At 41.5% G+C, this 25,916-nt stretch overlaps 1 protein-coding gene across 2 annotated transcripts in view; it reads left to right on the top strand.

Moving 5' to 3' along the window:
• pxdn (peroxidasin) overlaps positions 1 to 14,465 on the top strand; it is a 245,960-nt gene extending 231,495 nt beyond the window's left edge. For both annotated transcript variants that reach the window (XM_043678736.2, XM_043678744.2), the window contains 4 exons: positions 5,324 to 5,444; positions 7,978 to 8,116; positions 10,765 to 10,878; positions 11,920 to 14,465. In XM_043678736.2, coding sequence (XP_043534671.2) covers positions 5,324 to 5,444; positions 7,978 to 8,116; positions 10,765 to 10,878; positions 11,920 to 12,045 — 500 coding nt within the window. In that variant the 3' untranslated portion in view covers positions 12,046 to 14,465. The remainder of the gene's footprint in view (positions 1 to 5,323; positions 5,445 to 7,977; positions 8,117 to 10,764; positions 10,879 to 11,919) is intronic.
• Positions 14,466 to 25,916: the final 11,451 nt, after the last annotated feature.

The raw sequence follows: 25,916 nt of genomic DNA on the forward strand, positions 1-25,916 counted from the left end.
CCCAGAAAGTATGTAATAAAAGGCATTTACCTTCCGGGGTTGTTTCACTGCGAACCCAAAGAAACCTCACCATCAGCTGTTTAATTGATACCAGGCTCTCAGTTGTGCAGTAAGAGATTGAGTTTAATATGTTAGTGAAGTACCTGTACATCCAAACCAGAACAGGCACAAAGCACACTCCTAACCAAAGTGAAAAAGGGAACGTGCATTAGCATTGTCATGTTGAAGACTCCTATTTAGGATTTAATCCTCCATCATTTGATTCATGTTGAAAGGCTTCACATTAATCTTATTCTGTACTTTGTGAGGAGTAGCTCTGGTCTAGTTTACCACCTCCCTTCCTGCCAAAGTTTGTCACTCCTTATTGATTAGCCTTTAACTTGAGCCCAAACTAACCAGTATAAATATGCTAATTATTCTTAAATACAAACATAAATCAACATTCTTCACTTCCTTTCTGAACTGTTTTGAATATCTGCTTCTTATTAAATAAAATGTTTCCTTTCCCAGTGATCTCATTGTATTCTTGCTACGGTATCATTGCAGAATATTGTTTGTAAACAGTTTCTGGTGTAATCAGTGAACCTAGATTCTCTGACCATAAAATATTCTATTTTAATATTCTGACAAAGGCTGACTATGTTTGTTTCTTTCTTTCCTTATTAAGTATAATATTGTAATATATGGAAACAGTCAGTTCCAGGTATGAACTGGAATTTAGTTCAGTTTTTTTGGTGGTGTTATTGTGATCCTACTGACAGACAGGAGACCGCCCCTGTGGATAATGTGTGGAGTTCTCCTGATCTGAGAGTGAAGCTGATTTGAGATGTTTGGTCTGCAGTGTACCTTGAAGAACTACAGTGTGGGTCTTTTCTCTTCATGCACTGACTCTCAAGATGGCAGCAAGGTAGGATGCTCCAGTCAGAGCTCCTCTGCTTGCCCATTTCTTTTCCTTTCTTTTTTTCTCCTCTTTGTCGCTTTGCTTCTTTGCTCCCAACCCCCTCCTCCAACTTTTGAATGCCCTGCCCTACCCGGAGAGTCGGCTCTAGAAAACAGGTCACAGCCGGAGCCCAGGCGGGAGCAGAACACGTGGGCCGAGCTGCATGGCGGTGGCAGAGCAAGCACAGACCGAGACTCACGGCAGAGAGAGTAGGCCAAATCGTGGACTGAGACCCGTGGCAGCGGCGGAGCGAGCATGGACTGAGACCTGCAGCAGAAATAGTAGGCCAAATCGTGGGACAAGAACCACGGCAACAACGGAGCGAACCCGGCCCAAGACCGCGGCAGAGAGAGTAGGCCAAATCGTGAGCTGAGACCCGCGGCAGCCACGGAGTGAGCACAGACTGAGACTCAGGGCAGAGAGAGTAGGCCAAATCATGGGCCAAGACCTGCGGCAGCTGTGCAGCGAGCACGGGCTGATTCCTGGAGTGGTGGCTGAATGGGCGCAGGCCAGAGCCTGAGCGGTGGCCGAGCGAGTCCTGGACTGAGGCCGGCACATGGAGTCATTGTGACCTCAGGTTCTGGGGTTGGTGGGCACAGACTCATGTTGGAGAGGGACTGGAACTTAACTACTTACGGTCACTTCTGTTATGATTCTGGACTCGTTAAACTCTGTTCCAGGTTAACCTTTTTTTTAACTGTGTAACAGCACTTACAGTATCTGTACATGGATACATTGCGCCTAAGATAGGCGACATTACAAACTTTTCACTGCATTCATTTGAGTGCGCATGATAACGAAGATTATTCTATTCAACTGTTATGAATGCATGCCATTTTCTACAGTTCATTTCCAACGATATTGTATCCTCAGTAGCAAAGTTCTATGAACCTGGGAATTTGTGAGGGTACGATATGCTTTATTTTGAAGAGAAAGTCATACCAAACTGACCCATTTTCTGCTTAAGTCTAATCTTATTTCCTTTCTTTATTAATGAGACTTGGAAGTACCAGGAGTTTGAAAGCGCGATGCATTTTTAAGCATTTTCACTTGTCGAAAGCAAAGGCAATTGTCAAAGAACCACTGTATTAAGTCTGCCAGGCATTGAGTTTATTTCTAAACCTGTTTACAAATCATATTCTACATCTTCCCATCTTGAGGCCCTGCAAACTTCGTTCGGTCTATGAAAAATTAGCATTCTCAATTGTTCATTCATCACAGAGCCCATTCTCTCTCCATCTGTCTCACCTCATTCTAAGTTTGGTGCTTCATAATGCTTCTCTTTAACCGTCTTCAGTTTTTCAGTTTAGCAAAGTGCAGGTTTATGCTGGGTTAAGATACTGCATCAGACTGCCCTCTTGAAAGCTTGTTTTTGTGGTGTTCTTGAGTGCATAACAAGAAAGGAGGGCAATGAAACCTATTCATACACTCAACTGAAGTCCACCCCATGCATGTGTATCGAAGGTCGTTTAATGGTGATAAAGGTGAGAAAACTTAATAAATACAGAGGAACCTCGATTATCCAAAGGATGTGGGCAGGGAGTATTTTGTTCGTTTAATCGAATGCCGGATAACATGGTTTAGTCAAGCATCTGGACCTTGCTGGATAAGCCGATATTTGGAAAATCGAATGTTGGATAATCGAGGTTCCTCCGTGTAAAAGGAGGCTGATATGAATTGTCGGAACCCAGCACTGCTTTGGCTAAGATCTTAGTTCCATGCCATACTTCCAACTCATTAACTAAGTTAACAAAAGAAGGAAAAAACCTTACGATTGTAAAATGTCCTTTTATTTCTGAATTGCATTTTTACTATTGGTAATGTGTTTTGACAGGAGGTCTGGGTGGGATGATCTTTGGAGGGTCAGTGCGGCCTGCTTCCACTCTGTGAGGTTTCCATGATATTGGGAAGTACGGGAAGAATTCCAACTCTTCAAAAAGATAAATTACAAACACACAAACAAGGATCCTCACGCACTCAATATTGTCTACAGTGTCCCAAACCAAATTGGTCCCACCTGCCTGCGCTTGGCCCATATCCCTCTAAATCTTTCCTTTTCATGTACTTATCCAAATGTCCCAAATTACTTCATGCTCACTGGGGTCATGTGCTGCACCATTATTCTGAGGGTTATCACGAAAGTTGGAGCTTTTTAAAACAAAGGAAAAATCGGATCCCTTGTCTTTCTCATTTCAGTCCACAGTTTTTAAAAAGCATAGAAATAAAAAGACAGCGTCTTTACACAGAACATAACATTTTTTTTTAATCTGCTCTCTGCTTCCAGTCAGCTAGCCAGTCTTCTAACTGGACCAAATTATTGTCCCTTTCACCATAGCTTTTATTTTCTGCAATTTCCTTTGATGAGGCACTTTATCAAATGACTTTGGAAACCAAAGTACAGTACATCTACCAATTTGCCTTTCTCCACAGCACACATTACTTTCTCAAACAACTTAAACAGATTGGTGAACCATGACTCCCCTTAGCAAAAAATCTTTGTAGTCTGCATAATTATCTTGAACCTATCTAAATACTTTAAACATTTTCCCTATGGCAGATATTTAGCTAACTTGCCGATAGTTTCCTGTTTTCAGTCACCCTCACTTTTTGAAGAAAGGAATTCCATTTTGTATCTTCCATTCCAGTTGGGCTTCCTCAAATCAAATGGATCTTGGAACATTCAAACCACTGTATGAGCTACCACACTAGCCACTTCCTTTATCTAAAGTGATGAGATTGAATGAATTTGTAAAGTGGCTACAGCATCTGACTGACCCTTGAAACACTAGGTGAAATAAATTATACATGTTCCACGTGGTGTCAAATTAAAATGGTTTGAAACGGATAAAGCACAGTGATGCGAAGTGTAAATCCTGTTACAGTCAGAGGGTGAGCTCAATCTATTAATGCACCTTTTTGGGGTTGAGTCAAACAAATTTTATTTTCAAAAGCCTGTCCTATATCAGGCAACAAATGCAGAAAGAGGAACTGCATTCCCAATCCTGTTTTCATGAGCACAATCTTCAACGTTCTTCACTTTTTGTATTTGTTACACAGAGGCTAACAAATTTCTTCAGGAAACTCTGTTTTTCTTCATTTACGATTCTTACGCCAGAAATTGTTAGCCACCATTTTAAAAAATCCCTAATGTATAAAATCTGTGCATTTCTGGAAATATTTTACCACACCTACGTGTTGAGGCGTGTCCACTCCCCAGAGCTCAATTTGTAAAACCATTTGGCAATCAGGCCAGTTTTACTTTCTGATTGAATCCACTTTTTTTGCTTGCCTATACAAATACCCCATACTTCTCATGAGGCAGACTCTACCTTTTTGATCTTTAAAATCTGATTCAAGTGTAACTGGGATCTAACTGGAATAATCTTGCATTCAGCTGCACAAAATGTTGTGTAAGTCAGACATTCATTATTGAACTGCAATAAAATGTCAGTGCCAAATTTTTTTTAACGTCAAAAGTTTGAACCATGGAGCCAAGTAAATAAATAACTCATTGATAATCCATTCATGTTAAAAGAACAAGATAGAATAATGAAAAGCAGAGGAAACTCTTCCAAGTGAAGATATAGAATAGTGAATCAGTTTTAAATCATTTTTGTGCTATTGTATTTTAAGTACTAAAGAACTACTTTCGATTATGCATTTCAAAAAAGTACTTTTCACACTTTCATCTCTTTTTAAACCTGACCCCTTCAGGCTGCCCTTAATTTTATTTCAGCAAGACGAAAGTGAGGGCTGCAGATACTGGAGATCAGAATCAAGATTAGATTGGTGCTGGAAAAGCACAGCAGGTCAGGCAGCATCCAAAATGCAGGAAAACCTGCTCCTCGATGCTGCCTGACCTGCTGTGCTTTTCCAGCACCACTCTAATCTTGACTTTTAATTTTATTTCACCTTGCTAGTGAAGCTGCTTGGAATATTCAGGAACATGTCTATCAATTTCCTGGTCTGATTCCATTTTTTTGATTTGCCAGTAATCATACAAATTAAATTAATAAATTCATTCCTTCACGAAAACTGACATAATTATTTTGAAAGATCCTAATCATACTTCTAATTATTGATGTTGGGACATGCATTTAAGTGCAAGTTAATGTATTTATCAAAGTGATTGGGTTAATATTTATTCCATAAGTTTAACATATAGGAATAAATTAACTGGAAACATCTGAAAGTCCAGGCTAAAGTATACTAAAGGGATACTTGGAATGTTGTTTTCTCATTTGTTGAAGGAAAATGTTAAATGAACTATTAATGAAAGGTTATGATGTGTGAAACTGGCACATATTCAATGATAGTAGAATTTTTATGAACTCTTTATTGTTAAGACAGTGCTTTAACAGAAACTTTTACTTTATTCTCCAGACTGCAGAACCAGAGGGCAGTTCAATGCGCTGTCACACCACTTCCGTGGCAGACGGTCACCTGAATACAGCTTCCGGGATGAGTCACCTTTAAGGAAATTGAAAAACCTGACACATTCCAGGTCCATTTCAGTTGACGACAGCTCTGTGGCATGATCAGTTAATTTGCACATGGGAAGGTCATCAGTAACAGTTAATCAATTAGGAAGCATTTCAAATAACGTAGCAAAGGTTGGGATTGAAAGAGCAACAGCGTGGGCTTCTATACTCTTCAAATTAGCAACTTTTGGCTCCTAATCCCAATTTAATCAGAGTTAACAATCTGGAAAATCTGCTAATTTTGTTTTTTGGAATTAAGGGGATTTCATGATAAAGTGGCATATTGTTCTGGTTTTGTATGTTACCTCTCCATACTTATGTTGCAAAAGTGCTGGGTCTTCTTTTTTTTTAAAAGAAAGATTGTTTTGGATATCTTATTTAAAGCAGCATCTGACATGTTTTGCAGAGTTAAATGCACTTCTAGTTTTGTGTCGTCCCCTGTCAGTTGAGTATAGATCACTGTGTTCATGTTGATTGCTGCACTACCTCAAGTCTGAATGCTCTTATCATGTGTTATGAAGGGGAGTCTTAAAAGAAAAGCACTGTTGTAATCAGTGCTAGGTAGAAGCATATGGCAAGTTGGTGAGTGTGAGGAATACTGTAAGAGCTACGCCCTAGTGTAACTGTGATACTTACCTCTTCATTCATAGTAATGTGGAGTGGATGCCTGATTAAGAGAGGTTATGTTCAGAAAGCCATTTCTCATGGCTCAGATGATTTATATCGAATGTCTTCAGAAATTATCAAGGGATTGACTTTGCTTGTATTAATCTGCCTCTAATGAATCCTTGTTACAAAATGAGAGTAACACAGTAATAAATGACACCTATTACAAGCCTGCTTTCATTTGCTTTTGAAAACACTGGTTAGGGCTCAACTGGAATAATGTATTTAATTGTGATAACCATTCTCTTGGAAGGTTGTGAAGAGAATTACAATGACATTTCCTAAAACATGACTGGGGACGTGGGATCTCAGTTATTGAACCAAGTAGAGAAACAAATTGATCTCGTCTGAACAGGGCAGATGAAGGACAGACTTATCAAGCGTGTTCAAAATAATGAGGGCTTTTGATGGAGTTAGTTAGGAGAAACTATTCATTTGCAGGAGCATTAAAGACCAGATTTAAGCTCAAAAGGAGAAGAACCATAAGATCGTAAGACATAGGAGTGAAAGTAAGACCATTCGGCCCATCAAGTCCACTCCGCCATTCAATCATGGCTGATAGGAATTTCAGTGCCACTTACCCGCACTCTCCCCATATCCCTTAATTCCTTGAGAGATTAAGAATTTATCAATCTCTGCCTTGAAGACATTTAACGTCCCAGCCTCTACTGTGCTCCATGGCAATGAATTCCAAAGGTCCACCAGTGGAGGGGCAAGCGATTATTTTTATGGCAGTGGCTTAATATAATCTGAAATATACTTCCCGAAAGGATGATCGAAAACAGTTTAAATGATAACTTTCACAATAGGAAATTGTATATGTATAATTGAAAAAAATGAAAAATTAGTAGTGCTGTGGAGAAAGAGCAGGTGATAAGGACTAATGGGTTAACTTTTTCAAAGAGTTGGCACAGGCAAGATTGGAAAAAAAATCTTTTGTCAAGTTATGCCATATTTCAGGAAAGCTTTCACTGAAGATTCCAACGTAGTATCCCTGACATGAGTTTACATACTTTGCTGCTGTTGCCACATGTAATTTTGGTAGATTATTTCACTTAGTCATCTATTGGGTTCCTTGTGCCTTTCTGACTATAACTTTGAAAGATTTTGTTTCGTCTTTCCTTATATTGGGTCCAGCAAAGGCCTTCATTATCCACACACAGGAGCATACATGATCATACAGGAGCACATATGATAAATGTTCATTTATGTAGAAGGTTTGCATGGGCCCTGTACAAGGATGAAATGCAGATTTGTAATAGTTTATTTTTAATTTTCCAGTAAATGTTAACTTTCCACAGATGAAAAAAACTTTTAAATTGTTTCTGAATGAACAAACTCCTATGGCTGTCATCCCCCAGTAACCTGTTTTATGAAATTGTTCAGTATATTTAGAATCATGATCATTTATGGAGAGGCTGGGGTGCGGGGGAGGATCATAATGACATAGTGGTTAGCATGGCTGCCTCACAGCACCAGGAACCTGGGTTCAATTTCACCCTTGAGCGACTGTCTTTGCAGAGTTTGCCCATTCTCCCGTGTCTACATGGATTTTCTCTGGGTGCTCCAGGTTTCCTCCTACAGCCCAAAGATGTGCAGCTTAGGTGGATTAGCCATGATAAATTGCCCATAGTGTCCAAGGATGTGTAGGTTACGTTGATTAGCCATGGGAAATGCAGGGTTACCGGGATAGGGTGGGACGGGATGCTCTTTGGAGGGTCGGTATGAATTTGATGCGCTGAATGGCCTACTTCCACACTGTAGGTATTCTGTGAATTCTATCATGTTATTTTAAGTAGCTACAAATAGCCAAATTAACGAGGCATCGTATATTTTTGTTGACATTTAATTGTTACTGATATGTTCTTGTATTTTTCTATGTCCTTGCAGTTCTTTGACAAACACACTTCACAATGAAAATGCAACTGTGTCTTTACAATCTGCCTCTGAAAAGGATGAGGCTAGTTTAGATGATTTCCAGGACTTTGTGTCTGAAATACAGAAAACTATCACTGGTCTTCAGAATCAGGTGGGAATACAATTGAAGATAATAAGAGTTTGTGAGAAGATTTGTAGCTCGGGTGCTTGTTGTTGTGGTTCTGTTCGCTGAGCTGGGAATTTGTGTTGCAGACGTTTCGTCCCCTGTCTAGGTGACATCCTCAGTGCTTGGGAGCCTCCTGTGAAGCGCTTCTGTGATGTTTCCTCCGGCATTTATAGTGGTTTGTCTCTGCCGCTTCCGGTTGTCAGTTCCAGCTGTCTGCTGCAGTGGCCGGTATATTGGGTCCAGGTCGATGTGTTTGTTGATAGAAACTGTGGATGAGTGCCATGCCTCTAGGAATTCCCTGGCTGTTCTCTGTTTGGCTTGCAAAGATTAGAACAAACAGTCTTACCGCAAATTCAACCCAAACTCTGGGTCCGATATGTAGATGACACCTTTGTAATAGTTAAAAACGCAGAAATAGAAAACACACACCGGATCATCAATGCCACACTCACAGGAATCCGATTCACTAGAGAGGAAGAAAAGGACAACCAACTCCCATTCCTAGATGTGACGGTACACAAAGGTATACAGGAAAACCACACATACAGACCAAGTCCTGAACTACGAAAGCAACCACCCGAACACACACAAAAGAAGTTGCATCAAGACGCTGTTCAAAAGGGCCACAACACACTGCAGCACACCAGAACTGCAAAAAGAGGAAGAAGAACACCAATGTATTCGCCAAAAACGGATACCCCCACAATTTCATCAACGGATGCCTAAGGGAAAGACAACGGAATGAGGACATGCCACAACCCAAAGGACTAGCCACGTTATCATACATCAAGAATGTTTCTGAACTTACAGCCAGACTACTACGACCACTAGGACTCATAACAGCACACAAACCAACAGCCACTCTCAGACAACATCTCACCAGGACAAAGGACCCGATACCCAACATGAGCAAAACCAATCTAGTGTACAAAATCCCATGCAAGGACTGCACAAAACACTACATAGGACAAACAGGAAGACAGCTAACGATCCGTATCCATGAACACCAACTAACCACGAAACGACATGACCAGCTATCCTTAGTATCCACACACGCAGATGACAAGCAACATGAGTTGGACTGGGACAATACTACTATTATAGACAAGCCAAACAGAGAATAGCCAGGGAATTCCTAGAGGCATGGCACTCATCCACAGATTCTATCAACAAACACATCGACCTGGACCCAATATATCAGCCACTGCAGCGGACAGCTGGAACTGACAACCGGAAGCGACAGAGACAAACCACTATAAATGCCAGAGGAAACATCACAGAAGCGCTTCACAGGAGGCTCCCAAGCACTGAGGATGTCACCTAGACAGGGGACGAAACGTCTGCAACACAAATTCCCAGCTCGGCGAAAAGAACCACAACAAAGATAACAAGACTTTTAGTTTTCATTGGTTTTCATTTAAATAACTGACACAGAAACGGGCCTGAGAGAAATCAGTAATTGGGTATCCCAAAATGAAATTAACAAGAATAGTAAATTGTGAGGAAGGATGCAGAGAGTGATGAAAGATTAGTACAACGGGAACCTAGTAAAAACACAGTTCTGTGCAGAAAATTGTGCCTTAGTATGTTTGGGTAGAGAAAAAGCAGGGAAAGTATGTGCTAAATAGTTAAAATTCTGAAAAGTTAAGGAAGAGTGATCTAGGAGAATACACAGATGATGGGAGAAATTGGTTATGTCACTTTTTTAAAATATAACAGTGTAACTCTAAAAAATATAAAAATATTTTAAAAATTCTTCAGTGGCAATCAGCAATACAAGTGCTGGATATTGGATAATCAAACAAACACAACCTTCTTAAAGACTCTGTCCCAAATGCGAGAAAATAAGTTGGCGAGTAGAGGTAAAGAAACTTGCTTCCACCTCATCAACCCCCCCCCCCCTCCAAACTGCCTTCCTTCCAAAGTTGTCACCTGTGGTCCTAGAGGTGTGGAAACATGTCAGACATCATCTCATTATTACTGCAATGTCCTATAATCAATGCATTAAAAGGACTGCACAGCACTCCTTTAATAGCCTAACAGTCAGGGTGACATTGGCGACCATCTTTCTTTCCCAATTAAACATTGTAGCATCAGTGCTATGACTGCTTATTAAAGCAAGTGTGTCAAAAGCAGGCAATGATTCTTAAGATCTAGATATCAAGGCAGGCATTATCTGCAGCCAGGTCTTTATGGATTCCATGTAAGACTACCTCCCTTCTAACTTTAAAAGATTTTAGCACACTTCAGAATAAAAATATTAACCAAATGTCCATTAAGGTGACCCAAACATTGATATTTGAGTGTAGTATGTGAGCATTGTCTTTCTACTGAAGTGTAGTGGTTTTTCCAATAGCAATAACGATTTTGATGTTTAGTTTTGCAGACAAGTGGAATCAAAGTGTGGGTGACTGCATAGGAGAATACGTAATTTTCTTTGTTAGACCTCAATACTATGTCATACTCCTAATGTGCATGATGTTCAATATAGTGTTCCTTCACTGCATGAGCAAGACATTGTGTTGTCCCCAGTTTTTAACTTTGTTGGTTATGGCTGATTAATGACAAATAAGAGTTCACTTCGCTTTGTTTTCAAATGTGCCCTTGATTGCCTATTTTGTATTTTTCCACAGATTAAAAAACTTGAAGGTCAACTCCATAAATCCGGATGCACTGATGGAAAGGCAAGAGAACGCTCTGACAAAGAAGAGTGGAAGGAGGACTCATGCACCACCTGCAAGTGCAAGGTATGAAGCAGCAGGTCTTCATCAAATCAGAGGAATTTATGGTAGTGCACAATGAATTACCTTCAGGTTTCATTTTGGTGAAATTATATCTGAGATTGCATTTGGCTCATCAAAAAGAGTGTTGTACAAAATTATCTTGGGATGTAGTCTGAAGTTCTGGGGTGGCATAGTGGCTCGGTGATTAGCACTGCTGCCTTGCAGCACCAGGGTCCCAGGTTCAATGCCTGCTTTTGTCGAATGTCTGTATGGAGTTTGCACGTTCATCCCATGTCTATGTGGGTTTCCCCTGGGTGTTCTGGTTTCCTCCCACAATCCAAGGACATACAGGTTCGGTGAATTGGCTATGCTAAGTTGTCCATAGTGTTCGGTGCATTAGTCATGGGAATGGGTCTGGGTGGGTTACTCTTCAGAGGGTTGGTGTGGACTTGCTGGGCCGGAGGACCTGTTTCCATACTGTAGGGAATCTAATCTTCTGCTAAAGATCATTGCTTTGAGCTGGAATATTGTTATTTAGTTGTTAATCTCCTAAATGTTGCTTAGCTTGGTCCCTGCGAAATTAACCTGACAGCAGGGCTCATTCTGCAACCTTTGCGGTTTACACTTGGACTTTAACTACCCATTAGCTGCAATAGGATCACCAACCTGACTGTGGGGATTAGCTGCAGCAGGAGCTGCACTTCTTATCAATGGAGCATTCTCACTACAAGTCATCGCAGTACCGTGGTCTCCCAATTGTTTCACATTTAGGTTACCACCACAGCATCCCCTCCATTTGCAACTGTTTATTTGGATTTTAAAAATTGCATGTCTTTTCAATCTTTTTTTTTCAAATCTAAAAGTCTACAGAATGTACATGCATTGGTGCGGTGGTGAAGTAGAAATTCGGAAAAATTCTTAATTGATATTGGCCTGATTGATATCCAATTCCTGGGAGAAAGCAGGAAGGGACAAGTTGCATTTTGAGAATGACTGACTGGGTTGCAGCTTTTGATTTGATTCCAATTGGACTCAGAAAAAAAATCTTTCTGTTTTGCATTGCAGGCGGGACAGCTTACTTGCTTTGTTGAAACATGCCCACCAGTCAGATGTACTGATCCTGTGAAGGTGGCGGGAGCTTGCTGCTCAGTCTGTGCAGAAGAAATGATCAAGCAAAATGAATGGTCCTAAAGCCACACTGCAGGACTGGAGGAGATGGATTGTCTTTGTAGTTGTACAGTGAATTGTGATGTCTGGACGTCAGTGTGCTTTCAAACACTACCCACGAGTATTCAGTCAGAGTTGCAAAGAAAGCATCAATTTGAAGAAATCCCGAGAAATATTCAAAGAAAGTGCTCAAATGCATGCTTCACTGATTTCAAATCAACAGCATTTTATATGCACGAACCATGTGTGTACTGTCAAAGAAAAACACCACAATGCAAAAGTATTGAAAGGGAAGTAATGTGTGGTATGACATGGTGATTTCAATTTATCTGTCAATGTTTTCCTGGTGAGAAGCTTCTCAGGTTAGAAATGCCAAAATAAAAATTGGTGCTATATGTAATTTCTTGTATAAAACACTACAGTGATAAGGAGGAGATAACGTACCATAACGTTTCCAAACTACTTTTTATGTTTAAAGGCAAAAAACTATCTCAAGAACTTCTCTAGCTCATCGTATATATGTTAATTGTGCAAGTTTTTGTTTTGAATGGGTGCGAGAAAATGTTTCGGAGGAGAGAAAAAAACATTAAAAGCAGTGGTTTTATATATTTCACTCAGTCAGTGAGTCCCAGGTATATTGCGTGCTTAAAATCTAAAGGCTCAGATCTTCTGGTCTCTAACCAATTGGCAATTGGACATATCCTCAAAACTACAAATGAAAATTATGGAACTGACCACCCCCAACACCTGCCCCATTTGGCCCTAACCATCCGACACATATCACCTTCCAACTCACCCTCCACTCATCCTCTGACTCCCTCTTTGCCTTCCAACTTCCTACCACCTCCCCGATTGTCCTGCTTCGCACTCCCCAATACTTTAACTGTGTGGGTGATCATTTGTCTGGTCAGTGTCAGATAAAGGGGTTCTATCAGTGGCCGGAAGATAAGGGCCACAAAGTAATTTCACTCTCTTAAGGTGTTGAGACATATATGTAGGCTCATCCTATAGTTACTAATGTGAAGTTGTTACTCATACTTGTTTGGACGTTTGATAAATAGATGCCTACTAATTTGCAGATTGGTGTACATACTACATTGAAAAATTGCCCATGCTATTTCACTAATTGGCACTATATATCAGCGTTTTTATACAATGAGTGCAAATCATTTGTCAATCTATCAGAGCATTTAAAAGAAATCTTTTTTTTTGATTATCTTTGTGGCTTGGCTACTGAATTTTCAACTCGAACAATTACACCTTATTGGATTTATGGCATTTTGCACTTCTGAATTTTTTTTTGGATTACTGTTTTTATATACTAGCAGATATTTTTTACATTGTAGTAATTTGTTATTGTAAACAAACATAAGCAATGGTGGGGGTGGGGAGGGAGGGAGATCCATAAGAGGGGTTTCTTGCTCCCTAATTATCCATTGAAAAGCTCTGCTAAAACAGTATTAAATGTCATTTAACATTTCTAACCATTGTTTCTTTATTGTTGGGAAGATTTTTTTTATTTATTTACTCAGATGTTAATTGGTCACTTTTAACCATCAATGAAGGACATTGAATAGCTTTTGTTTTAAAAATCATACCTCAACCTTTCATTTATGGTGCTATTTGATTTTAAGGCAACATTCCCATGTTACTTTTAAAAAAAAACACATTTGTTACATGCCAACCTCTTTACAAATCCAAGTTTTTAACTTGCACAAAAGATTTTGGGTGAAAAGTATCAGTGCATCAGAACAGGAACAAGACCTCTCATGTTTTTAATTTTGTTTTTAAGTACATTAAGCAAAAATGATGAGTTACCAACCATTTACAAAAGAAGTTGGACTTTGCGACATTTGACCTAAAGATACTGACCATTTTTTTTCAGGGGTTCTAGGATATAAAGGAGCAAGTTAGTTTATTGAAAATTATTTAAGTATGTGCTCTGCTTATATTTTAAGTAAAGTAATTTGGTTTTCATTCTTTGTTTGCATGTCTTTTTTTATTTTTGTCTTGAGCATGCGAACAGGACTTTGAAATACGAGGCCTCCACCTGGTGCTGAATGATTCTCTGCAGGTTCTAACACCATTGAGTGGATTGCTCTGCCAGAACAAAATGAAGCAATTCCACTGCTTTGTTTCACATTTTTTCTCTCTCCTAACAGCAGTGCTGATGTAGTTTTTCATTCTGACCATTGTCATCTTTGTTTTTGTACACATTGTCCTGAGACCCGAGTGTCTTAATAGCCATATTGCTTTAATAAGACAGAAGAGGAACATAGCGTAAAACAATAAATTTACCAAAGAGATGTTTGCACTGTGTAATGCATTTGTATGAACCAAATTAAATGGACCACATTATCTGAAATATGCAGTGTCATTTTCCTAGTGTCACTCAGTCGCATGCATCAAATAAATAGTTGCTTTACAGTTGGCAATGGAAGAACCAACCTGTTTTATTTTAGATGGTGTTTGTTGGTATTCTGTGTCATTTAACATCACTGACAATAACAGCATTATGTAAATCATTATTACCCAAGTGAAACTTGTGGAATAAATGCTGGGTGTGGACTTTCTCACCATTTCATGGAGATTAGAAATGTTTTACACACCAAGAAAGCGAATTCTGAATTTTCTGCGTCACATTAAATACATCCTGCCGCTGGCAATTCCATTTTTTTTGGATCACCATGAGTTAAAGTCCCAGATGCATCATCAAGAATGGATGAAATGAATGGAGTCATAATGATTTAACCTTAACTTGTGTTTTAAAAGTCTGAATATTGTCAGAAATGACTAAACAATTCAACATTTTTAAGATGCTGGAAAAGATTGGTCGGGGTTTTACTGGCCAGAAGTAAGCCCTGTCTTTAGGTGCAGATTCAGAGCTACACGAGTGGATAGACGGCAAGACTGCATCAGCAATCTGCCCAGTGTGACCTTTTAAGGACAACAATTCTCCATGCTGACAGGCCAAGAAATCATCACTGCTAGGATCTCAAAGAAGACTATTTTTTGAGGCAGTCTCAGAGATGATAAAACCTTTTTTTTCCTAGGCCAATTGGGTACAACTAATCCCTCTAAAGGCAGCCCCTCCATCAGAAGTAGCTGTTGCTCTCCTTGAGCCTGAGAGCCTCTCGTACTGGAGCTCTAAACAGTTGATAGTCTTTCACTGCTACAGGGGAATGGTCTTCCCCAGTGCCAAGTTGAAATTCATTTGATGCCATTTACACATACCAGTACTCTAATACTGTGTATTTGGTTCTTCAATCTCTTCCAGTATGTTATGTTGTTTCCACGGTATTTCCTTTACATTTTCCCAGTTTTTCCATCTCCTTTGCATTCGTTCAGATGATATCGCTGCTGAAACTTTATTGCTGGAACAGCACAGCAGGTCAGACAGCATCCAGGGAACAGGAGATTCGACGTTTCGGGCACAGGCCCTTCTTCAGGAATGAGCAGAGAGTGTTCAGCAGGAGAAGATAAAAGGTAGGGAGGAGGGACTTGGAGGAGGGGCGTTGGAAATGTGATAGGTGGAAAGAGGTCAAGGTGAGGGTGATAGGTCGGAGTAGGATGGAGGCGGAGAGGTCAAGAAGAAGACTGCAGGTCAGGAAGGCGGTGCCGGGCTGGAGGGATCCGGCTGAGACAAGGTGGGGGGAGGGGGGATGAAGAAACTGGTGAAGTCCAAGTTCATCCCCTGCGGTTGGAGGGTTCCCAGTCGGAAGATAAGACGCTCCTCCTCCGGCCTTCGGGTTGTTGTGGTTTGGCGGTGGATGAGTCCAATGACCTGCATATCCTCGGTGGAGTGGGAGGGGGAGTTGAAATGCTGTGCTACAGGTTGGTTGGGTTGGTTCGTCCGGGTGGCCCAGAGGTGCTCTCTGAATCGCTCCGCAAGTAGGCGGCCTGTCTTCCCAATATAGAGGAGGCCACACCGGCTGCAGCGGATGCAGTAGATGATGTGGGTGGAGGTGCAGGTGAATCTGTGGCGGATATGGAAGTTCCCTTTGGGGCCTTGGAGAGAAGTGAGGGGGGAGGTGTGGGCGCAAGTGTTGCACCTCCTGCGGTTGCAAGGGAAGGTGCCGGGAGTGGAGGTTGGGTCGGTGGGGGGTGTGGATCTGACAAGGGAGTCGCGGAGGGAGTGGTCTCTACGGAAAGCTGATAGGGGAGGGGAGGGAAATATATCCTTGGTGCTGGGGTCTGTTTGGAGGTGGCGGAAGTGACGGCGGATGATGCGCTGTACATGGAGATTGGTGGGGTGGTAGGTGAGGACCAGTGGGGTTCTGTCCAGGTGGCGGTTGGAGGGGCGGGGCTCAAGGGCGGAGGAGCGGGAAGTGGAGGAGATGCAGTGGAGGGCACCGTCGACCACGTCGGGGGGGAAATTGCGGTCCTTGAAGAAGGAGGCCATCTGTGTTGTACGTATTTTGAACTGGTCCTCCTGGGAGCAGATGCGGCGGAGACGAAGGAATTGGGAGAATGGGATGGCGTTTTTACAGGGGGCAGGATGGGAGGAGGTGTAGTCCAGGTAGCTGTGGGAGTCGGTTGGTTTGTAGTAGATGTCCGTGTTGATTCGGTCGCCTGAGATAGAAACAGAAAGGTCTAGGAAGGGGAGGGAGGAGTCCGAGACTGTCCAGGTGAATTTGAGGTTGGGGTGGAAGGTGTTAGTGTAGTGGATGAACTGTTCAACCTCCTCGTGGGAGCACGAGGTAGCGCCGATACAGTCATCAATGTAGCGAAGGAAAAGATGGGGGGTGGGGCCAGTGTAGTTGCGGAAGATGGATTGTTCCACATACCCTACGAAGAGGCAGGCATAGCTGGGGCCCATGCGGGTGCCCATGGCTACTCCTTTTGTTTGGAGAAAGTGGGAGGATTGGAAAGAAAAGTTGTTCAGGGTGAGGACCAGTTCGGTCAGTCGAAGGAGGGTGTCGGTGGAAGGGTACTGGGTGGTACGGCGGGAAAGGAAGAAGCGGAGTGCTTTGAGTCCTTCGTAATGGGGGATGGAGGTGTACAGGGACTGGATGTCCATGGTGAAGATGAGGCGTTGGGGACCGGGGAAGCGGAAATCCTGGAGGAGGTGGAGGGCGTGGGTTGTGTCAGATGATATCACCTTCCACCAGATTGCTCCTGATATGACCACCTTTTTCCTTAATGGAGGATTCCCCCTGACTGTGGTTAACAGGGCTTTAGCCATGTTCAGCTTATCTCTTGCCAACATCACTTTCCCAGAATAATGATTGGGTTCCACTTTCCACCCCATTAGTCTCCATATTCAAAGGATCATCCTCCATCATTTCCGCCACCTCCAGCAGGATGCCACCACCAAATACATTTTCTCCTTCAGAGTCATATGGATGTACAGCACAGGAACAGACAGTTTGGTCCAACTCGTCCATGCTGACTAGATATCCTAAATTAATCCAGTCCCATTTGCCAGCATTTGGCCCATATCCTTCTCAACCCTTCCTATTCAGATGCCTTTTAAATGTTGTACCAGTCTCCATCACTTCCTGTAGAATTCATTCCATATATACACCACCATCTGTGCGAAAAAGTTGCTGCTTTGGTCCCTTTTGAATCCTTCCCTCCTCTTCTTAATCCCATGCCCTCTAGTTTTGGACTCCCCTACCCTGAGGAAAAGACCTTGAGTCTTCACCTTATGAGTTTATAAACTTCTATAAAGTCACCTCTCAGCATAGGACATTCCAGAGAAAATATCCCCAGCCTCCCTTTTAACTGGTAGCCTCCATCACTTCCTCTAGCAGCTCATTCCAAATACACACCACCTGAGTTACAAATCTTCTCAAAACTTGTTAAAACACCACTTTCTACAAGAAAAAGTTGCTTAGCTGAACTCCGGTGTCCAGAGATATTTGAAATCAAACAGCAGAGTGTGCAGCTATAATGCTCTGTTTGATTTACCTCCAATGTAGTTACTGCCTTTGTCCTGCTTCCTCCTTTTTAAAGTGCTGTTGTTTTGATCTTTTCTTTCCTCAAAGTTCCAAAACAATACAGCAGCTTATATAACAGTTGTTACTGCTCCTAGAATTCAAGGAAATCAGCTGCAAAACTGAAATTACCTAAAAAGAAATGGAGTAGCTCAAACAGCCACTATTTTTTCTTATCCTCCATCTTGGATTACCCAGAATTCTTCATCCCTCCACTGTGTGCATTCCGCAGGGACTGATCCACTTCTCCCTCATTCCTAATGCTTCCTTCATGACTGTATCCCATAGCAGAAGGTATCCTGCCTCCAAGGCTCCAAACACACCTTCCAGATGAAGCAGCATTTCATTTGTATGTCTTTCAATCTAGTCTACTGTGTTTGCTGCCAAAATTACCATATCCTTTACATCAAGGAGACCAAAAGTAGACTGTGACCATTTTGCAGAACACCTCCATTCATGTCTATAGGAATGACCCTTGCCTCCCAGTTGCTTGTCATTTTAATCAACCATCTTGACCTCATGCTAACATTTCTGCTGCAATGTTCTAATGAAGCACAACACAAGTTTGAGGAATATCACCTTTTTTTTGCTTCTAAACTTTACAGTCTTGAGGGCTCAACATGGAATTGAGAAACTGCTTGCTTTATCTCTGCCCTTCATTTTCTTTACATACTCTTACCTTACCCAACTCCTCACTCTTTCCCCACAGCTGTGGCATGTTTGTATCATCTTTACCTTGCACTGAGTAGCAAGGACTAATTCTCTCTGTTTCAAACCTTATTTTACACCCTTTTTTAAGAGCAGCACATTGTCAATAGCATGTCATGTTTCAAGTTATCCAAGTTAAGATGCAATTTGTGATCTTTATATCCTTGGGTGGCATGCTGTGATATGGTAATGTCGTGAGCATGTCTCTTTAAGGTAAACTGGCAGACCAATAACGTGACATAATGTAACACTGCCAATAAGGCTTCCAAAAAAGTTGAGGCAATTTGATGACTCTGCCTTCAAGGGTGACCTCCTTCAAATCCATGCACAAATTGGTCTAACTTTGTTATGTTGACCTGACCATGCAATGACTTCAAATGAATGTAAAGGATTGGCGGATGAGTGAAAAGCAGAAAGTATCTTCATTTTAAAATTTTGGAATTAATGAATTTTCTACATAATTCATGGCTTCCCTCGATCCCTGTTATTTCTAACAGGATAGAAGTAGTTGAACAATTTTATTTTGTTATTCATCATTCACTAACTCTTCAGATACATATTACTCCCACGATCAAACTGAAAGTAGGATTGGTCTGAGTGCGGCCAAAAAGCAATGTTGGGTTGACAGAAAAATTCTAAGATTCTTGTAGGGTACAGAACCTCTGAAAACACTCCAATTCCCTCCCCAATCTGAAAGATAAAATTTGTACAATTGAAAACTAACATAGCCTTCTCATGTAGAGAGCTTAAATATATCAAATTCTGCATTTTGGGTTATTTTGTGAAGAGAGTTTGAAACTGACAGTCGTTTCATTTTGGAACTGTCTCCACAAACTGTACAGTATTACAATCAAACCCCATCTATCATCCCAATCCAAGCATCTGAATAGAACTTCGAAGCATGACAAACTTAGGAAGTGACATAAAATTGGGGAAAAAAAACTGCAATGAGCAAGGTTACTGAACTTGAGATGTCATTTATGAAGGCACTGGCCTCAGCATTGAGTTGAGATCCAAATATAGGCCCCGATAAATATTAATTTCCACCCCCTGCCCAAAATTTTGTTGGTTATTTAGTTATCAGTGTTTGCTCTTTGGGCAAATAAGGATGAAATATTAAGCTATGCTGTTCTTTGTCAGTTGGACTGCCAAGCGAACAGGAAAACTGCAGGGTTTGAGAAGCTAGAATTGTTTCCAGTTACCCAGCTCCCAAGTGGCAAATAAAAGAATTGGTTTTCCAAGAGCTGCTAAAGGAATACCACCAAAAAAAAAAGCTGGGTCAAAATCAAGTGACAACGAATGTAAAAACGTGGTTAATTTTAAACATAAATCTTCCATTTATTAAGTTGCTGGAATAATAGGTCCTTTCTTCTGCTGGAATGTTTTGCAGTCTTGACAAATAAAGCTTTTAAAATATTAAGTTATGCAACATATAAAGGAGAATAATATCACCACATACACTCAGCTTCATTTTCCAACTCATGTTAGAATTACGTTTTAGGTTCACATCCTTGTACATAACACTGAAAGCTGCTTCAAGGACTGTGAGTATATTCGTTCAGTAACAAGTTGATCTTGAGTCAACTGCTGTTTGTGGAAGAGAATTCCAGACATCTTCTAGCATTTGCATACCGACTAATATCCACAGTCTCCACAGTATTACAATGGAAAAGCCCACCCACTTAATCCCATCACCAGGATTTACCTTAGGGCATGTCTCCAAAACCTTTCCCCACTGTGATCCTACCTTAATGCCTTAGATTATGGAGGAGAGATGGGAGATGGGGCAGGTAAGAGGGGGGGATGGGAGGTGGTGAGGGAAGCAGACAGATGGGAGTGGGGAGAGATGGGAGGTGGCGAGGAAGGGGGTGGAGTGGGGTTCCAACTAGAGGATCAGCACAATGGGAATTAACTGCAGGTTTTTATTTTGCAAAAAACAACACCTACAATTTTAGCTTTTTATTGCAACCAACCTCAAAATTCTGTTTATTAGGTCTTGCCTGTCAATAGACAAAGAGGTAAAGATATATTGGAGTTTCCTCAGCTCTTCGCACAAAAACCGTTTCTGCCTCAAGATCTCATGACCCAAAAACCTTGTCTGTCAAGGCCAAATTGGAAACGTTGATAAACTGCCAGTACTTGAGCATGTGTTAAAATCAAGCCCAAGGCACCAACCCAATATGGGACCAAAAATTGGGCCTAGATAACTTTCATTCCTCATCCTGAAATGCTATTTATTTTGTAAAAAAGTGTTGATAACAGCTGTATTAATTCCATGTGTATCGCAGAGCTGTCCTGTTCATCTTTTGAGTGGGGCCAACTTTAGAATTTGGATTGACCTACTTAAATGGATTGAGTATTGTCCTGAACTTTCTGTCATTTGGTACTTCCATGAACATGTTGAGTCTGTATCTGGTTTAACTCTGAATCTATTCTTCCTGAAGAATTGATCGCGATTACGCGATAAACATGTTGGCAGTGGCAACAGAAATTGCTGACGTTTTGTTTTGAAATGTGCCATTTGCATTGGCAACCTGCCACTGTTTTGGAAAAAAAATTGGGTTGAAGTAAAAGCAGCTTTGTGAAATGTTACATTGTACCACCAAGAAGATGCAAACACGAGAAATCCAGACAAAAAGCAAATCTGGCGCAATTGCATTGACAGTGGAGATGGAGATCATTCTCTGTGCCTCTTACATCTAAATCAAAAGAAGTTCCATAAATTCAACTACAGAGTAATTTTTTTAATGGTTTGTCACTTTCTCAATTTTTAATAGTCAATTATTTTGCACCAAAAGATTTTGACAGCACAAACAGTTAACCAGCAGTGGTATGAGCTTTGTAAGAGATCACAAAGGCTATCTGACATAGGCTGGGTTCAGACTCAAGGAAGAGGAAACTTAAGTAGGCATTATTCATCTTGTGAAAGAATTTAGATGAGTGGACTTAAATGTACTTAGATAATTTTAACTGAGTGAGGCTGTCTGTAAATAAGGGTGTATTAGGATTTTGCCACTCTGAGTTAGTCCTTACAATATCTTTAATACTTGGCTAACTAGATAGAAGAACGCACCTTCTTAGATGCTGCCAATTTCACGCTAACCTTTTGAAGGCTGTGTTATTTATTGATGCCCAGAATTTGAACCAGTTTTGTAACCCTATCATATTTCCTCACTTTAGACATTGGAGCCAATTCCCCTGTCCTGCATTACTCTTGCTTTTACTAACACATGCTCCTCAGTATGCAATATCAGCAGGGCATGAAGAGAGAATGTGCATGATGACAAACTACATATACTCTCACGCTGCTGCAAACCTAATGATTGCGCATATGTTTACAAACCTGTTAAATGTGTAAAAGTTTAAAAAGTTGTCAATAAAGAGCTTCATACATAAAGATGTTGAGAATTCGTATCTGATCTTTGTTACTGATAAACCAAATTAGGTTATGTTATTCTGAAACAAAATCACTAATTGCTGGAAAAAACTTGGCAAGTCTGGCAGCATCTGTAGAGAGAAAAAAAGTGATTGTTTTGGACTAGTGCCCTTTCTTTCGCGACTGACTTGTAGCTTTGAAAAGTTGGTAAATATGATAGAAAAGGGGTGGGGTAGGAGTAAACAGTAGGTGAAGATGGAGCCCAGAGAGAGATGGGTAAAGGTCAGGTTAGGAGAAAGAATAGCCTGCTAATGAGGATCATTAGTATCTGACAATGGGTTGTTTACCTTGGCAGCTGATGTGTTGACAAGGCTTCGTGTTATGGAGGTTGGGTAAAGTCAGGTAATAAGGTGTTCAGGCCCTACAATTGTTGAATTCTACAGCGAGTCCTGAAGGCTGCAGGGTTCCCAAGCGAAAGATGAAGTGTTGTTCTTCTAGCTTGTGCTGATCCTTGCTGGAGCAGTGTAGCAAACCTGAGAGAAAAACTTGCAACAAGAAATGACCAAAAATGCTGTACTACAATTTTTCAGGACTTTTTCCAACTTTCTGTCATCTGTTGGTTTGTTGATTGGTTGATTTGTCCACGCCAAGACCATGCATGGTTATCTGCAATCCAATGTTTCTACACCACTTTGAGTGTGGTGCAACTGGCATCAGCTCAGTTGACTGGGTAGCTGGTTTTTAAATGCAGAGTGACACCAACAGTATAAGTTCAATTCCCACACTGGCTGAGGTTACCATGAAGGACTTTTCTTCTCAACCTTTCCCTTCACCTGAGGTGTGGTGATCCTCAGCTTAAATGACCACTGGTTACATTTAACAAGAAAGTAGCCCTAGCCAAGCTGTCCCAGTACAATTACAACACTAGCATCTATGTGACCAATGTGTAAATCGTCCAAGTATGTCCTGTACATAAAGAGCAAGATATATCCAACCCAGCCAATTACCGCCTCATCAGTCAATTCTTGATCATCCGTAAAGTGATGGAAGGTGTTTTCGACGTGCTATCAAGCAGCATCTCCTCAGCAATAACCTGCTCAGTGATGCCTAGGTTTGGTTCCACCAGGGCCACTCAGCTCCTGACCTCATTACAGCCTTAGTTCAAACATTAACAGAAGAGCTAAATTCCAGAGGTGAGGTGAGAGTAATAGCCCTTGACATTAAGGCTGCTTTCAACCAAGTGTGTCATCAAGATGCTCTGGCAAAACTCGAATCAATAGGAATCCAGGGGCAAACTATCTACTGGTTGGAGCCATACCTGACACACAGCAAGATGGTTGTGGCTGTTGGAGGCCAGTCACCTAAACTCCAGGACATCTCTGCAGGAGTTCTTCAGAGTAGTGTCCTCTACCCAATCATCTTCAGCTGCTTCACCAATGACCTTTCCTCGATCATAAGGTCAGAAGTGGGAATGTTCGTCGATGATTGCATAATGTTCGGCAACATTCGCGACTCCTCAAATACTGAAGCAGTCCATGTTCAACTGCAACAAGATCTGGACGATATCCAGGCTTGGGCTAACAAGTGGCAAGCAACATTTGCATCACAAAAATGCCAGGCTATGACAGTCACCAATAAGAGACAATCTAAGCACCACCCCTTGACACTCAGTGGTGTTACCATCATTGAATCTCCCACTATCAACCTCCTGGGGGTTTACCATTGACCAGAAACTTAACCGGACTCATCACATGTCTGCCACAGAGTGCTGTAGAAACTCAAACATTGAGTAAATTCAAAAGAAAAATTGATAGGTTTCTGGAAATAATAAGGGATATGAAGTTAGTGTGAGGAAATGGCATTGACGAAACAATCAGCCAGGATCTCGAATGGTGGGACAGGCTTACCTTGCTGAAAAGCCTAGTCATGTTCCTATTTTTGGAACAGAGACTATGACTGGGAAAAAGTGGGAGAGTGATACTAGATGAATCTCTCCTTCGGAGAGGCAGCTCAGATGCAATATGCTGAATTGCCTCTTCTTTGCTGGAACCACACTGTGACTTTTTTTAAGTTGACAAGACACTGCATTTATCGGGAAGGTTTATAGGGTTTGAGGGATATAGCAGTAAAGTGACAGCTCTGGAGTCAACAGACAAATAGGCTGAATGGGCTCCTTCTGTACTGCATTAAATCATGATTCTACGGTGGGCTTCATCCAATAGCCAATCCCCCTACCCCACTCCCAAAACCTAGAGTGGGAATTTGGATGCACAATTAGCCCACACTTGTAATGAAGGCAATGATCCACTGTTTTTAATTATTTCAGCTTCCATCCAAAACTAACTGCCAACTGGTTGCCTGAATAGTTGAATGAAGTTCATTATGAGGGGGTGCAATTAGAGCAAGCCTGCACAGCTGAAAGTTAAACTGGAGATTGTCGAGGTACATTGCAGCTGAAGCATGTTTGAAGTTCTGTGGAAAATGAATCTCACCTGCTAAAGATGGCGGAATGTTACAAATGGAAGAAAGCGAGCTCCAGAGGTTTCGGACTCTGATCCAAATGTGACAATGTAAACTTCAGAACCTTAATAACTGTTCATCGTTTGAAAGAAGCAGCGATAATCCTTTCTGGAATAAATTGTTTCCCAAGATTTAGATTAGATTACATTACATTACAGTGTGGAAACAGGCCCTTCGGCCCAACAAGTCCACACCGACCCGCCGAATCGAAACCCACCCATACCCCTACATTTACCCCTTACCTAACACTACGGGCAATTTAGTATGGCCAATTCACCTGACCCTGCACATCTTTGGATGGTGGGAGGAAACCCACGCAGACACGGGGATAACGTGCAAACTCCACACAGTCAGTCGCCTGAGGCGGGAATTGAACCCGGGTCCCTGGCGCTGTGAGGCAGCAGTGCTAACTGCTGTGCCACCGTGCCGCCCAGATAAAAGGAACAAGCATAAACCGTTGTAAAGGAAGTAAAAAAACATGTTGCTGAACAAAGAGATCTTGGAGTGCAGGTTCATAGCTCCTTGAAAGTAAAGTTGCAGGTAGATAGGGTAGTAAAGAGGGAGTTTAGGATGCATTCCTTTATTGGTCAGAGCACGGAGTACAGGAGTTGGGAGGTCATGTTGCAGCTGTACAGGACATTGGTTAAGCCACTTTAGCAATATTGCATGCAATTCTGGTTTCCTTCCTATTGGAAGGATGTTCTGAAACTTAAAAAGTTCAGAAAAAGTTTACCAGGATGTTGCCAGGATTGGAAGATTTGAGCTATAGGAAGAGGCTGAATAGGCTGGAGCAGTTTTCCCTGGAGCATCAGAGGCTGAGGGGTGACCTTATAGAGGTGTATACAATCATGAGAGGCATGGATAGGGTAAATAGACAAGGTCTTTTTCCTGGGATGGTGGAGTCCAGAACTGGAGGGTATAGCTTTAGGGTGAGAGGGAAAAGATTTAAGAGGGACAAAAAGTGCAAATTTTTCACACAGAGGATGATGCATGTATGGAATCAGCTGCCAGAGGAAGTGGTGGAGGCTGGTACAATTGCAACATTTAAAAGGTATCTGAATGGGTATATGAATAAAAAGGGCATAGAGGGATATGGGCCAAGTGCTGGCAAATGGGATTAGATTAGGTTAGGATTACTGATTGACATGGATGAGTTGGACTGAAGGGTCTGTTTCCGTTCTGTACCTCTCTATGACTCTATGACATAAACACAGTGGTGACAAGAGCAGGTCAGAGGTTAGGAATATTGTGTGGTGAGTAACTCACTTCCTGACTGCCCAAAGCCTGTTCACTATCTACAAGGAACAAGTCAGGAGCGTGACCGAATACTCCCCACTTGCTTGGATGGGTGC

The sequence above is a fragment of the Chiloscyllium plagiosum genome, unplaced genomic scaffold, assembly GCF_037043375.1.
Source record: "Chiloscyllium plagiosum isolate Xiang-an unplaced genomic scaffold, Cpla_swu_hap1 HiC_scaffold_3, whole genome shotgun sequence".
In the NCBI taxonomy this organism is placed as follows: domain Eukaryota; kingdom Metazoa; phylum Chordata; class Chondrichthyes; order Orectolobiformes; family Hemiscylliidae; genus Chiloscyllium; species Chiloscyllium plagiosum.